We start from the raw sequence: 16,669 nt of genomic DNA, 5'->3' as shown, positions 1-16,669 counted from the left end.
GTTGCGTTCCATGTTTTTCAAAGGAAGGCTGGTCGAGCACTCAAAATCTAAAGCTATTTATGAAAATCTTTAATAACTTGTTGAAGGCCACACAAAAAGTGAGCAGCAGAATCCAAAACTGGGAAGAAGGCACAACTTTCAGCTACGTGCTGTAACTTGAGACAGAACTCTTTGTAACTTACCTTTGGAATTGAAAACCACAATCTATCCCCTTCTCCTTACACATTATCCCCCTCTGACTATTTCCAGCAGGCTTCAACCTCAGGTACTTACATTCTGCTTTTTACTAGCAAGTTTTACATTTTACTTGAGTGTCTCCACAGTCATCAATTGTGTATGAATCACATACAATGTCTTTGGGTGACTGTGATGGCCTTAATGGAAAAAGAAAACAAACCCCCACAATAAAACCACAAAAAAACCAACAAGAAACAAGCATGATTTTATCTTTGAGTATTTAAAGCAAGCTTCATGGAAAAATCTAGTATGTGACTGTTATAAGGAAAACACCCTCAAGTCCAAACTGGTCCAAACAGAAGACTAAATATGAGCTTGACATTAATACCTTCTTATCAGTAGTGCATTTACATAGAGATTCTTCATAAACACCTGCAAATTCACAATTATACCTTGCAAACTGTTCAAGCAAACAATAATTTTACAACATCCTTTCAGTTCATGTAAATATCTTCACCATTGGAAGATACTGGCATGAAACACAGACAAAACCTTTTCTTAGTTCGGTTAACGCTGAAAATTGAACAGTCAGACAATCACAATGCAAGTATTTTAACAGAAACAATATAAAATTTCACTGGCTTTAAAAACATCTAAATGAGAAATCTTGGTTATTTCAAATGAATTAATTGCTAGACCCTATATTTAAAATGATGCATTTACAGAAATTCAGATGAATTAGGCTTCTTCTATAACACGAAATACTGGAATTCTGATAGATTGTGCAAGTATTAAAAAATATTAACATCTTAAATGTTAACATTACAATTTTAAATAGCCTTGCAAGTGCAATGTTATAAATATTAAAAAAAAACCACAAAAAAATAAACTTATAGCTACAACTTTATATATGGGTAAATGAAAGTGCTTTTCAAGTATTTATGTTCATTTACAGTTGGATTCTCTAGTATATGTCAGTGCTTAGATGGTACAATTTAAATATCTATCTTTTTAAATTTTGGATGCATGCATTTAACTGAATGGAATGAATGGTCCATTTGCAGAAATTTGTGATAAATATTTCAATATAGAATATAATTTGTGATAAATATTTAAGTAGGACTGTTATAAAATGTGAATAATATTATTTTTGTTATCTATAAAATAACTTGAGCCAAACAGTAGTTTTTAATTCCATCAAAATCCCAAATTATGATATGGTAAACAGTTGTTCTTCAGTAGAGACAAAAGCATGTGAGCATAACAGAGGCCAAATAGTGTCAGCTTCTGAAGAATTTAAAAGATTTCATGATCTGTGCCAAAAGCCATGGAATATAATGGAAACTTGCCAACACTTTCAATTAGTCAGCCCTTAGCCACAGTCACTGTGGAGGGCACAGCTAGTGCCTATCACCACTGTACTGTCTGCCTAGTGTGTGGTGTACCTACTTTTCTGGCTAGTCAAGAGCCATTATTATTGCAGTGATACAAAAAAAGACTGTATTCTTGTTTGACAGTCAGAGGAAGGGTGAGGTAAGTGGGGAGATACTTGTTTATTAAACAAGAAACCAAACCAAAACAACCCAAATGAATCATTATATTTTTAAAAGTGCACTGAAAGTGTTTCCTATTGAACCCTATCTTTCATAAGTGCCAATTTTAATCTTAAATTAGACCCACTCAAACACTGAACATATGTAAGTCAATATTAGAGCATTTAGTTTGTCCTGTGGTTTGAAAAGCACATGACACAAGGCAACATTAACATCTTTCATTAAAGATCTGGTGATGCCACAGTTTTATCATGAAGATGCAGCTCAGAAATGACAATAATTCAGCAGAAGCCCCTGCAGACTGCCATTACAAGCCTTCTCCATCAAAGTGCTTTGCATTTGCCAAAGACAAAAGTCCAAAAGTCAAACTGTTGCCCTACCTCAACACAGTGCTGCACTGGCAATTTATAATTTCTTTCCACGTGCAGTTGGACTATAATAAATTATAGCTCTTCTGAGTTAGGCAGATCTTTGTAATAAAAACAGAGTTTCATGTTCAATCAAGAGTGGCCACTGTTTAGACTGGTCTCTTCATGCAGACCTGACATCGGCTGATAATATTTTCTAGTTCTCCTGCTTTCAAAGTCTGTGGCAGAGGTTTCCTAAATTAAAGAAAAGAAACATTTACTTAAAAAAAAAAAAAACAACCCCAAGTGAACAATCAAAAAGCAACCGAACACCAAAACACCAACAAACAAAAAACCAAATAAGGAGAGATGATGAAACGTGGGATAGAGAATTCTTGACAACACTGAAATCCTTGCCTCACTTAACGCATCTTCGTGTTACAGAATGACTCAGAACCTGACAAAGAGGGATGTCTAAACTGAGGGAAATTAGTAGCGGAACCCCTACATGTTTTGCAGACAGTTATTATCTCCTTGGACACTTGCAGCATGGATGCGATGCATGTGGATGCAGCAAAATACAGTTTACCTGAACATTCTTCTTGGATTTAACGATGCCAACCAGAAACTGTAGGAATTTGTATAGTAGTTGCACGTCCCCCTGCCATGGCACTCTATGAATGGAATGGCTCTAAATTCTTCCAAACAAGATCCAGGAGATGCCAATGCTTGGCCAGAAGCTTCTGAGCCGGCACTTGTGTACTGTAACCACCAACACATTTTTTATGAGATCTGGTCTGTCAGATTTTAGTAAACTGCAGGTAAAAAAAAAAATCTCTTTCTAAAACATACCATATGTTCTGCGGTATATCTTGGACAAAACAAAATGAACACAGATTAATTTTATTAAACTTATAATGAAGCACAGAAGCTTTATGAAAATTCAAGCAGTTATGGCATTTCCTAAGTGCCTGCAAAGACCTTTCTCTGCTCCGTGAAAAGGCATGATACTAACCAGTACAAACACTAGAATTTATCTGGCTTCTGTCCACTTGAGTAATAAAGTAAGCCAAATGCCCTGTTTTGAGTGTGTTCACCTTTTTGGTTGCATTGATTACTTCTCCAAACCCTAAAAGCAAAGACGGCATTTTCCTTCTTTGATCACAGAATCATAGAATAGTTAGGGTTGGAAAGGACCTTAAAATTGTCTAGTTCCAACCCCCTGTGCCATGGGCAGGGACACCTCCCACTAAATCATATCACCCAAGGCTCTGTCCAGCCTGGCCCTGAATACTGCCAGGGATGGAGCATTCACAACTTGCCTGGGCAACACAATTCCAGTGCCTCACCATGCTTACAGTAAAGAACTTCTTCCTTATATCCAGTCTAAACTTCCCCTGTGTAAATTTTGACCTGTTACCCCTTGTCCTGTCACTACAGTCCCTAATGAAGAGTCCCTCCCCAGCATCCCTATAGGCCCCCTTCAGATACTGGAAGGCTGCTATGAGGTCTCCACACAGCCTTCTCTTCTCCAGGCTGAACAGCCCCAACTTCCTCAGCCTGTCTTCATATGGGAGGTGCTCCAGTCCCCTGATCATCCTCGTGGCCCTTCTCTGGACTTGTTCCAACAGTTCCATGTCCTTTTTATGTTGAGGGTACCAGAACTGCACACAATACTCCAGGTGAGGTCTCACGAGAACAGAGTAGAGGGATCATGCTCTGCTAGTCATGCTCCTTTTGATGCAGCCCAGGATATGGTTGGCTTTCTGGGCTGCAAGCGCACACTGCTGGCTCATGTTAAGTTTCTCATTGACCAACACCCCCAAGGCCTTCTCCTCAGGGCTGCTCTTTGATGTTGGTAAATGCTTGTAGAAATAGCTCTAAAATAATTTACAACAGTAGAAAATTGGCTAGAAAATAACATTTAGGTTTGCTGATACTGGAAAGAAGCAAATTATTTTAACCAGATGCTGTAAAAATTCTCTCATTTTTTTCGAAGTTTACTATTATTACTACTTAGGGCCAAATCCCAGGAGAGACAACACTTTTCACACTAGACCTGAAAGGACTTTAAAGCAGAAAGCAGGAGGGTTTAATTCTCTCTTTTACTCTCATTTGCTGGCAGGCATGGATAACAAAGATGAAGTGCTACATTCCCTACTATAGATACACCCTTATTCCCATAATGAGTTCTCAGTTTGCAGTCACATTATGAACTTTCTTCACTTGTATCTTGTTGTGGCACCAAAATTGCTGAGGTGGTTTTTCAAAACAGCATTCTGTATTTGTTTTCATTTTAGCTTTCTGTGGAGTTCATCCCCAAGATATGATTTATAAAAGAATGGCCTGGCATGGAAATGTGTCAGTTATTTCTGTGTATTTGTGTTTAGGACGAGTTTGACCACTCCACTTCCTTAACCCCTTTCTTAGATTTCAGCATGACCATGCAGTTACTTTTGTTAGACTAAAATCCTGTGGTTCTCTTTTCATCTTTTTCCCTTTTTTCTCCTGCCACCTATTTTCGAGGTCAGATTAGAATAGATTTTCATATGTTTCTGGCACTGAATAAGAGCTAATAAAATGATTCTCTACTTGGCAAAGGAAAAAAAAATCCAACCAACCAATTATTAAGAAGCAAATGAGGTGTGAGAAGATGAAAATGGCAATGAAAGCAAGATGAGGTAAAATTAATAATTCAAGTCTTTCTATCCTTACCATAACAAAAGAAAAACCCTTCCAGAGAGGTACCCAGCCTTCTGGACATGCAGGAACTACAGTTGTTTGGCTGTGAACTGCTATTACCATTGCAGCTCCTTCACAGACAACACACCTGCAAGAAGAAAGGCACATGCATTCAGTGCAGATATGAGGGAAGACATGAAAGCAGACAAAAATTGTGTCTTCTAGGATAGTAGCTACCTAATGGCAGGGCTTAGTATAAATGTTGCAACTCACAGATTTTCCTGTTCAGTAAACAGATAAGTAAATTGAAGGCAATCCAAATACTGTGCTTTGCAATTGCTTTACAGTCTCTACTATTAACACCAGACAAAAACTTGTAGAAAATGGGAATTAGTCCCACAACATTTGAGCTTCCCGATTTTGCCTTTACTGAAGTAACAAGCTAAATTTACCTTCTTCTTGTGCTCACTACTATAGGTTACTACAGTTTAGATCAAAGTTCTGTACCTTTGTTTGCTAAGATCAGAAAAAATAATCTTTATTTCCTAGAAAAACTACTAGATTGCAACAACTGGGTAGGGCAGGCTAGAAGACAGAGTCCAAAGCTTGCCTTCCCATGTTTGATTTTGGTACACTTGGTCTTTCATGCTTTTAGAGCTTTTCCTCTTGAGATGCTCTTCATCCTTCTTAGCTGTTCTAAAGCAACTAAAAAGAGACACATTTGCACAAGGGTATTTCATTTCAGAGAACCTTCAGCCCCAATTTACAATGCTCTTCACCAATTACAGTAAACATGACACATAACTGAAGGCAGAACATGATTCATACTGCATTCTAAATAATGAAACTGTCTTTATTTCATTTTAGTCTTCCTCCAATTACAACAATAGATTTTGACAAAAATCATCACTATCAGTAGGCTTGTGTGCCATCTTCTCAAGTCAGCTATGCATATTAATCCCTGTGGCAGACCCTAGCTTTACTTTAATCTAACCTTTCTTAGAGTACCACTGAATGTGTGACATAATCAGGTGAGTAATCAAAAATCAAGTGGTTAAAAACAGCGCTTGTATTGGCTGAGATGGGCAGGCTTGCCTAAGATTTGCCATTCAGAACAGTTTATGATGTCTCTGTGGTTACAAGCCAGAACAGCTAAAATTCTTCCACTCTTACCTGCTTATATGGGGCTCTAGTGCCCTGCCAGAAATTGGTGCCATGTCTACTGGCATTACTGTTGCAGTTGAGAGCCAGTATGAGTAGTCATTGCGAGAAGCAAAACTGCAAACATCATTGGTGTTACAGAATAAGAATGGCATGGTGGTAAATCTCTGCAAGCAGCTACCAGCTGTTCCTGAAAGACAAAAGAGGAGTGTTTTGTGACAGGTAGGATATTACATTTAGTGCAGCGAACAGAAGACACATGTGATGGTATACAGTCTACAGTGAGAAATAAAACTGTTGGTAACTATAAAGAGAGAAGTGTCTGTATAGTGGAATTATCTGAAAGCAAAATGTTTATGGTATATATAAAAAATAAAGGCTAAGAACAAAATATGTTAAAACAATAATATATTCTTGAACAGTATTGGTCCTTGATGCAGTAACAGGGATTCGGCTGCTTAAACAAAAGCTTCTGGTGCTGTTTTTGACACCCTAAAGCATCCCATTTGGTCTCCAAAAAGGCAAGATTCTCTCTGAGACCTCGTGTGATTACTGTCAGACCCGTGCAGATGTTGTGAACATTTATACTAGACATCTGTCCATAAGTAACTGAATTCCTCCTCAGAAATATCTAGGGACAGCAAAAAGGGAATATAGGAGTGCAGGAAAGAATGTTGTATTTCAAGCCATGATCCCTGAATTGACTCAGAGCAGCGGACCACTCTGGAGACTGATGGTTGAAACCAGTGTGCAACTCGGACACTTAGTGTGAGTTTGGTTGCATGACAACTTAGCATGATGGGACTCTAAAGAACATGATCTGAAACTTTTTACCAATACAGTACCAAGATCTTGTCCGTGTGCTCGTTCATTTCCTTGTACAAAAAGCAGTGAATAACCAACATAGAGCTGCGATGTCCCATGTGGGCATGAAGGAATCCTTGTTGATTGACTATGCCGGGTAAAGATAAAACCTCTTCTTGTTGGACCAGCAATGATAGTACCTGGTGATCCAGGTAACCCCTGTAGACCTGGAAAGCCAACCAGTCCAGGCTGTCCTGTGAAGGGGAAAGAAATAAGACTACAAATATTATAATTTTATTTGAAATTTTAGTTCATTTGAATTATTGGAACTACTTGAAAACTAACAAAAAATTATCAGTAAGAAGACACAACTTGTAAATTGGTCATATTTATTGCTAGATGTATTAACTCTGTCAGACCTAGTTCGGGTAGCTTTACATTGCATAGCTTCATCAAATAGCAACATATTTTAAAGAACCATGGCCATTTTTAGAAAAAAAAATTGTATAAACATTTTATGGTGACTAAATATTTAATTGTATTTTGATGTCAATAAAAGGCACACTGACACCTAGGGATTTCAGATGGATAAATAAATATGATTAATTAGAGAGGAGCACAGTTAAAGCATATTTCTTTAAATTACTATTCCAGTTGTGGACATGCGTCTGTTAAAAGCTAAGAATGTGCTTGCATGTGCTTGTGGCCCTAAAGTGACTGTAAATGTTACAGAATCTCAATACATCAAAAAGAAAGGATTTACAGAAATCAGGAATACAGTTTATCTGTAAATTCAGGAGCAGCAGTCAAACACAGATGTCTGCCTTCCTGTACCTCTTTCTCCTGGAAATCCCCTGTCTCCTTTTGGACCAGGCAGTCCTGGTTGACCTGGATGACCAAATCTTCCTGGTAGACCTTTTACTCCTTTAGGTCCTAATTGTAATCAAGAAAAAAAACAGGATCATATAGCCTTAGATATTCTAGATTGTAATAACTGTTAATGAATAAAGTTAAAATCCTCATGTAAATGTAGCTGTGTTAGAATAAAAACAGCATGAATTTGCTAAGTTTTGAGACTGTAGCATTACTGTCACTATATTTTCTATCAGAAAGATTACAAGGAAATATTGACTGTATTTCAGAAAAATAGTATTCTCATAAGAAATGTTTTCAGAAACCAAAGCAAACAGCTTTTTCTTTTAGCATGTGTCATGCAATATAGGTATTTAAACAATACAGTAACAGGCCATAATTGTAGAATCATAGACTCATAGAATGGTTAAGAGTTGGAAGAGACCTTAAAGGTCACCCAGGTTCACTCCCCCTGCCATGGGCAATTCCACTAGACCAGGTTGTACAAAGCTGAGTCCAGCCTGGCCTTGAACATTGCCAGGGATTTGGCAGCCACGGCTTCTCTGGACAGCCTGTTACAGTGCCTCACCATCCTCACAGTAAAGAACTTCTATCTTAATTTACCCTCTTTCAATTTAAAACCATTACCTGTTGTCCTGTCCCTATACTGAACTTGTGCAAAGTCCCTTTCCAGCTTTCTTTAGGTACTGGAAGGATGCTATAAGGTCTCCCCAGAGCCTCCTCCTCTCCTGGCTGATCAAGCCCAACTCTCTCAGTCTTCCTTCATAGGAGAGGTTCTCCAGCCCTCTTATCTTTGTGGCCCTCCTCTCGACTCACTCCAATAGGTTCATATTATATGGACCATGGTTTGTGATTCTATAAACATTGCAGCTTCTCTGTAAAACAATTTTAAGGCAAGTATAAAAGAGCAATTCTTTAGTGCCTGCTTTGTTATGCTAGAGGCAACTGTCATTCTGGATTGGGGCATGCCTTCTGGTAAGCCTGCTTCCTGGAGGAGTTCCTTTCCTGTGGTGGAAAGCTGTGGTGGCCAGGCACCCACTGCATATTCCCCTCATCCTACCTTCACTTTGCTTTCCCATTCCTCACATCCATGGCAGGCTTCACTTCCAGTGCCAGTGAAGAAGTAGCCAGCTTCTGCTTTCCCTTTTCCCATCCCCAGAGTATGGTGGACACAATAACTTTGTAGCACATCTAGAGTACTTCTATTATGCATGGTAATTTCCCCGTGCATAATGGCATCCTGAGCATGTTTCTGGTTGTATTAAAATGGTGAAAGTTTTGATCCAAGTTTACTTTTTATTCCATTACTTTGCTTAGGCTCATGTTGAGGGAGAAACTTACTCGCTGACTGCGAGGTTGGAGGGCAGATGGAAAGGACAGATTATAAATACAAGGTTGTTAACAAGGTACAAAGCTGTTTTTAAATATGGAGAGGTATTTTTAAAGATGCATCCGTTTCCTATGCAGAAGCGTGTTTTCCCACCAACCCAAACTGTTCCACTAAGCAGCACAAATGTGTACAGAGATAAAAGTATAAACCACCTGGAAGTCCAGGAATCCCTTGAATTCCTTGGTCACCTAGTGTTCCTGGTATTCCTGGCAGTCCAGGAGGACCCTTGCTTCCTGGGATGGAGAATATTTTCCCAGGGACTCCAGGTGAACCTAGCAACAAAAACATAATGAAGAGCTTTGCTTTGTATTAAAAGAAAGCAAACAATCTACAAAACAAATCAACCTAAGTCAGCTGGTATTAGAATGAGAATGATTGGTTACCATGCTGGCCCTTTGGTCCCCTTGGCCCTTCTGCACCTTGTGGTCCAGGGGGTCCCCGATTACCCTTTTCTCCTAAAAAGGAAGATTGAAGATATGTCTGTTCATTTAAGATGTCGAAATCACTGCCGAAGTTTCAGACTCTTATTAAGGAGTCCTGCATGATCCATTCAAACTTCCCAAAGAGTAACACAGCCTGTAGACTCATTTGAAATGCGGAAGTGGAGTTCTACATCTCTGTCATTACTGTAGAATTTATAGTCCAAGTGCACTCAGTTTATAAGATGTTTCCTAGTCTATATAATGGCTGGTTCCACAAACCTGACTTAAAATCTCAACTTTAGACTATGCCCCTTTTATCTTAGGTGTTTTTGTCACTGAGTTTGCAGGTCAAGTGTTGCCTTCAGTGATGCTGTGCAGTTCAACTTCTTTTAAGTCCTACTGTCAGTTATGCTGATGGCTGTTAGGAGGGTCATATAGTTTTGCAAGTGTTGGAAGCTTAATAAGCATTTCTTTTCGTTGTGCAAAACATGAGGTTACATTCAGATTTTTTCAGATCACTATTTCTGTCATCAAGTCAAGCATTTTGACTGACTATGACATTAAATTAGAACTTTTTGCTTAAGAAAAGCATAATTACTGTCTGTACGGTGACTTCTCAGATTACAACAAATTTAAAATACACAATAATTAACATTGAGCACAAAGCAGTAGGCTAAGCAGGTAATGACAATTCTTTGTCTCTGTAAATCGTGCAATTGAAAAATGAGAATACTGGAGCGATGTAGACCTGTATTAGATTTAAATCACTGGAAAAAAACTAAATTAAAAGGAATTTTAGCCACCTACTGATCCAAATGTCAGGAATACGGAATTAATGAAGCCAATACATTTAACAGTTCATTTCCTGATAAACTGGTAAATTAAATTGTAATTGGGACTATTCTTATGGCAAACAGAGGACCCAGTGCTCTGTGTTCTAATTATGATTAAATGCTCTTGAGTTCTATAGCTAGGAGGTTGCCAAAAGGTATGCAGAGGTATGGCATAGCAGAGGTATGGCATTTCTAATTAGCAGAGTCAGTCCCAAAGTCCTTATACATTACTAGTCACTAAGGACAAACTTGTTTTGACTTTGCCTGGAATGGAGGCTATTGCAGTTTCAGCCCTTTCTCACTTAACATCAGTTTGGATATACCCATAGCATCTAACACAAAAAAAAATGCTCTCATAGTGAACGCTTTCTCTTATAGCTGACCTATACCCTGCTGTTGATGCAGCAAACTCTAGGATGAGGTACTGTAACACAAATACTATTATAACACAACATGTAAACAATTTTTTTTTAGGACTCAGAAGTGTATGTAGAGAGTATGCATATACCTTTTACACCTGGGAATCCAAGGAATCCTGGGGCCCCTCTAGCGCCAGGATAACCTGATCGACCTTCTATTCCCTGAAAATCAGATAACGCCAATAATAAACAAGAAGCAGACTCTGCAGGCTATGATATATGTTTTGTTCAGAATATTCAAAGTATTATGTTCACAGAATATGCTACAACTAGAATTATCTGCTTCATTTGTGAGCATGTTATAAATAATAATTTAATTGTTAATATTACTCTGTAATACAGAATGGCTAGGGAAATATCATGCCAGAAATTCATGATAATTTCCTTCTGGTCCGCTTAACTCCATATAAACTACTTTTCATAACCATTTTAATATCTTTCAGCTATCACAAAGGGTTTGGGGGAGGATGAGGGGTTTTTTTTTGTTTGTTTTGGTTTATTGTTTGTTTGGTGGTGTTTATTTTAGATTGCCCTGGGTGTTATTTTCATGGTAAGAACAAATTAACAATGGACTAAGAAATAAGCAATATTCCTTTCACTGACTTTTGGACCTGGAGGACCAATGTCACCAGCTGGGCCTGTTGGCCCTGGTATGCCATCTGCGCCTCTAACTCCTTTGCTTCCTTTCATGCTGAGAGTAGAAAGACCAGGAGGCCCTGGAAAACCAGGAGCACCTGTACAGAAACATCAGAGTAAGTAAAGACTACTGCCAACAGCAACAGCATTTCACATACATTACATACAATGCAGTACAACACTCAACAACTGTATAATGGCACTCATGTTTACCACCTCAGTGATTACCAAGGGAATATACCCATTAAGAAAAAAAAAACAAAAAAAGGCCACTCATTTTTCCCAGCCTGCTAATTTAATCTGAAATCAGAGCTGAGTTCTTGCAGTACTCTATAGCAGTACCGCTTTTGGAGTAACCTGCAGTTGTAGTTATGCCTGTAATCATTGAATCACAGAGTCATTTAGGTTGCAAGAGACCTTTAAGATTATCGTGTCCAGCCATAAACCTAACACTGCCAAGTCTACCACTAAGTGCCATATTCACTTTTTGGATCTCAGCTGCCCTACAGACTACATGGACAGAAAGCAAAATAATGAAAATCGAGTGGACTGCAAAGCTTGGTGTTATTTTCATTTACATCACACTGCATAGACCATCATGGTGTTTCCAATGATAACACTACGTTAATTGGTAAAGAAACTGCATATTTAATTATGAATTTCTCTCGAGGAAAGACCCCCTTCCACCTTAAGTTCTGGACAGGCTGAATTCTACTTGCAATTATCAGTATATCATCTCAGATAAATAAGGGGTTATAACAACACACCTGGTCTTCCATTTGCACCAGCAATACCTCTGTTCCCTTTCTGACCGGTAATTGCCATGCCTGTTGAGCCTTGAAATCCAGGTAACCCCACTAAGCCAGGTGGTCCAACAGGTCCTTGGTCACCCTGATGACCTTTCATACCTGGTGGCCCAGGAAAACCAGGCAGTCCCATGTCCCCTTTGATTCCTGCAAAGAGTAAGTATTACATTTGGTGAGAGGTGTCAAGATGATCTGACAACATACAATATTTACTGTACTGCAAAGGTGGGAATTCAGCCTTTGGTTTTAATATGGAGAAGTCCTCAAAGCCACCTTGCTACTGTAAGGCAAAATGGTTGTGAGAAGACAGGACTCACAGCAAGATAGCAGTACACACCACTCTTTTTTCTCAAAAAAAACCCCTCCATTTCAGAAATTGCTCATACAAGAGAATAAACTTGGGAGGAAGGTAAAAAGACCACAGCAGGGAATATTTCTTGATGTATAAGTAGAAGAAATGCTTCTTTGAACATCAGAACTGGCAAATCCTTTTAAACTACACTTCAATTAAAAGCATCAATGTGAGTACCACAAAATAAGAGACTACCTTAAAAGGATATTTTTGTAAGGCTGATCTTCAAGTGCAAAATCTATATATGGAGGATATGAAGATTTATTCTTTTTTAAGTAAAGCAAATCACTGCAATTCAACTAGTACTAGAAATATATGCAAAACCTAAAAAATGGGAAGAGTCCCCTCAACTTTCATCAATATAAAAAGCAAGATGAACAAATTTAAATTGCAGTTGATGCAGCTTTCTTATAGTATGCTTAACATTCAGCAGCATCATCTGTTTTCATTAGGACATCCTCTGTTAATCAAATTATATTTCAAAATAAAATTTCAAAAGCTCTAGAATGTTTTACATTCACAAAACCATAGAAGTTTGCTTCTTCATTTCCCTTTTATAATAGTCTTAACTTTTATATATAACACCAAATATAACCAAATATAACACCCAATCATTGATCAGAAGCACAGAATTACTCTTTGTTTTCTCTGACACTCTTAGTGCCATTCCAAGCATCCAAAAGCAGGAGGTAGCTTAAAGATGATGATGATGATGATGATTCTGGTATGTAAAAATTAAGATTTTGCTTTCTGCAAAGATAACTTACCTCTCCGACCAGGAATACCTCGAAGGCCAGGGATTCCTCTCCCTGGTGCTCCTATAAAATATTAGGTCACATTATGCTCAAAGTCCTGAATAATTGTTAGAAAACATCATCGTTATCTAATATTTTACACATTTCTTCAGAATTCACTGCATCAAGATGTAGATTTTAGTTATAGATAAAATATAATTTAAATTATTATTTCCATTTCTTCTATACAGAAATAGAAATTAAATTTGTTTTTCTTCATAGTAGAAACTCTTCAGTCAATCACATTTGAAGTACATTCTGCAATAATAAGTTTTGTCTATTTTCAGAGGAAAAAAAAGAAGAAAAATCTGCATTTGAGTTAGTTACTAAGAAAAATAGAAGAAATGTAAATACTAAAAAAAAGAAAATACGTTAACAGTGATTACTTCACACATACTGTGTACTATGCCTGCCTCCTCAGTACCCTCTTTATACTAATATGGAATTATTATCACTGTAAAATATGAAAACACTTTCTGTCGGGATTCAGTGGAGGACTAAATCTATCTGTAGACATTGATGACATCAGGAGTGACATTTAAATGACGGAATGAAAGGGTTTACAATCCAAAGGCTAGGTCATGGAAACCTTCACCATTCATGCAAGTAAACACTGTGATGCCTTTTATGTTATTTCCATGTAAGAGAGGAGACTCCTTTAAAAGCATTTTGGTTCTTTTCTTTCAGATTAAACATGTAAGTACTATTAACAGCAATACTTTGGCTCTTGCAGACATTAACATTATTAGGTGACGTTATGACAAATCGCATAATAGAGCAGTGACATATGCATTTGGGTTGTTGACAGCATATAAAAGTTCCTAGGAAAAAACCTGTGAATTATGTGAAAGTGAAAACCCTTCTACTTATAAACTTATCTGTGGCTCCACAGAAGCTCCATATTAATCCTTCTCAATTAATTCATGTCAGTTTAACTAGGGAAAAAAACAACTGTAAACCAGAATGAAAGTATTTCACTGGTGTTACCTGGTTCTCCCTTTACTCCTGGGGGACCAGGCATACCATCCTGACCTTGATTACCTCTTTCACCTACAGGTCCATTTTTTCCAGGCTCTCCAATGGCACCTGTGAATTACAATGGACCACAATATCATTTTCACTACTATTATTTTGCATTTCAAAGGGAGAAGATATGAGTCCCCTTTATTAAGATTTAGTTAGTTCAGCTACTTCAGATAGATATAACTGTGTTGGTATTTAAACATTTGTAAAGATATAACTGTGTTGGTATTTAAACATTTGTAAAGAGTAGCACATAATTTTTATTGAACTCACTAGACTTAAATGGATTTAATACCCCCGCTATTTTCACAGGCAATGGCTTTGTCTTTCAAAGACATTTTAGGACTCTTCCTTTGACTTAACCCACCCTAACTGGAATCCGTAGAGGCAGTGTGGTTTCTCTCCCAGGCTTTATTACAAATTCAAGTTTTTCTAAACAGGGAGTAGATTCTGATCTTTGCTAACTCTGTTGGTAAGTCAGTGCAAGTTCACTGAAGGCTACAAAACCACAATATTGTAATTCTGATTCAGATCTCCAAATGTAAGAGCATCCAATGTTCTTTTTGAAGACAATGACTGGCGCTCACTTTATTAAAATCTGCAGTGCATAACTGTTGCATTTTACACACTCCCCTTTAGGTACATTTTGAATAGTTTAAACTTTTCTGTTGCTTTAACAAGCAACTATAACTCTGTCCCCTCCTTCCATTTCATTTTGTTCTCCTCATCTAGCTACATCTTATTTTAACGTTCCTTCCTTACAATTGTGTGGAGATCACATCTTGAGACCACCTGATTAAAAAAAATAAATAAGTAGAAAAGAAGGTGAAGTTTATAGTAGTGAAATAAAATTAAAACCTGTTGCCTCAGCTGAACTCGTAACATTGAAAACTGTCTGCTGAAGACCTTCACTGCAACCAGAGAAGGTAAACAAAGCCTTGAACTAACATAAACAGAGACTGCAACTGCATCAGTTACATTCTAAAAAGCTCAAAAGAACATCAACTGCCTCGTTCCAAAGAAAATAAAAAAAACAGGGGCAGTGATCTGGGAGAGATGCACTACACCATACCTGGAGGGCCTCTAATACCCTGTTGGCCTGGGCGGCCCTGCTGTCCTTTAACACCAGTATTTCCAGGAGGGCCAAGCTTTCCTGTAGGAAGAGTGTGGGAGAGGAGAAAAAGGCATTATCACTAGATCCAGATTCAGTCTGAGAATTTTGCTATCATTTATGCTTCAGACTGCTGCAAAAGATCTCTAGCTGATGTAAGGCAGTATGGCTGCACTGACTACAAAGGAGCTCTTAAAGTTTATAGCAGTTGAATATAAATATGCCAAAGCATAGGCACTTTGTGTAGCTTACTGACAAATTATCTTCTTTTAAAGGTATGTTAACATCTCACCAGCCCGCCAAAACAAAACATACCTGGGATTCCTGCACCTCCAGTTTCCCCTCTGGTCCCATGTGGTCCTGGTATTCCTTTATGTCCTGGATGACCTTGGGATCCTTTTTCCCCTTTGCTGCCCAAAACTCCTGGGGGCCCTGGATTTCCCTGGGAAATAGCAGTTGCACACAAACAGGTGAAGAATCATATTACATTAAATACATTAGATTCCATATTTGAACAATAGAAAAAATCACATGTAATTTTACGGGTTAACTATGTGTAATCATAGTTCACTATGATTTTCAGACAAAAATCAAAGTAGACTAACATGAAGTCTTGTCATAATACCACTGATCTTTTAAACATAGCTAGAAGATCTTTAACCTGTACAAACCAGCTTCAGTCTTGAGATGTTTTCGCTGGCACACAGACTTCCCTTCAATTTTATTTTAACAGCTCCTCTTTGATCCAAATATGCATTCCTTATATGATATGCAGCTATACAAAATACTGAATTGCATATTTTTCCTTAATTCCTACTGATTTTCATGACAGTAACATTGTCCTACCCAGTTAATACAGAAAATAAACAGCTAATTTAGACAGATTACAGGAGTTATAGTTTAGTTTACAACCTCAGCAATGTACTTTAGATAAATTCATATGTAAAATGACTCCTAGTTGTTAACCAGAATATGTGGAGTAAAACTGTAATCAGTTGACCTAAAAAATATTGTTTATTTCTTAGCAATATATATTGGTAAGAAGAAAAAAACCAATTCATCTTAGTAATGATATTACTAGTCTGTCAAAACCCAATAGTACAATTTTAGATTACAAAACTTTTGTATTTGCTAAGATTATGTTTTTTTATACTTTTTAATGTACAAGTATTCCTACTGCTGACCGTTTAAGTGCAAGTCCTTGTTCTTGCTGGATTAGCAGCTTTTACGTAAGCAAAGTTATTTGTAAACATGGACCGCCTTGCAAACATGAAATTCTTGCACCA

At 37.7% G+C, this 16,669-nt stretch overlaps 1 protein-coding gene across 1 annotated transcript in view; it reads right to left on the bottom strand.

The window, feature by feature from the left end:
* Positions 1-1,351: 1,351 nt before the first annotated feature.
* COL4A3 (collagen type IV alpha 3 chain) overlaps positions 1,352-16,669 on the bottom strand; it is a 64,445-nt gene continuing 49,127 nt past the window's right edge. Inside the window, exons 38-52 of the mRNA XM_057417176.1 lie at positions 15,699-15,825; positions 15,345-15,425; positions 14,237-14,335; positions 13,223-13,273; positions 12,065-12,250; positions 11,265-11,395; positions 10,751-10,823; positions 9,371-9,442; positions 9,140-9,259; positions 7,559-7,657; positions 6,766-6,978; positions 5,933-6,110; positions 4,793-4,907; positions 2,667-2,839; positions 1,352-2,332 (exon numbers count right to left, since the gene is read on the bottom strand). Of these exons, the coding sequence (XP_057273159.1) occupies positions 2,248-2,332; positions 2,667-2,839; positions 4,793-4,907; positions 5,933-6,110; positions 6,766-6,978; positions 7,559-7,657; positions 9,140-9,259; positions 9,371-9,442; positions 10,751-10,823; positions 11,265-11,395; positions 12,065-12,250; positions 13,223-13,273; positions 14,237-14,335; positions 15,345-15,425; positions 15,699-15,825 (1,803 nt within the window). The 3' untranslated portion in view covers positions 1,352-2,247. The remainder of the gene's footprint in view (positions 2,333-2,666; positions 2,840-4,792; positions 4,908-5,932; positions 6,111-6,765; positions 6,979-7,558; positions 7,658-9,139; positions 9,260-9,370; positions 9,443-10,750; positions 10,824-11,264; positions 11,396-12,064; positions 12,251-13,222; positions 13,274-14,236; positions 14,336-15,344; positions 15,426-15,698; positions 15,826-16,669) is intronic.

This window comes from Pezoporus wallicus, unplaced genomic scaffold, assembly GCF_028554395.1.
Source record: "Pezoporus wallicus isolate ANWC-B61680 ecotype Strahan unplaced genomic scaffold, APGP_CSIRO_Pwel_v1 contig_360, whole genome shotgun sequence".
Lineage (NCBI taxonomy): Eukaryota > Metazoa > Chordata > Aves > Psittaciformes > Psittacidae > Pezoporus > Pezoporus wallicus.
This window is presented reverse-complemented; position numbering and strand designations above follow the sequence as displayed.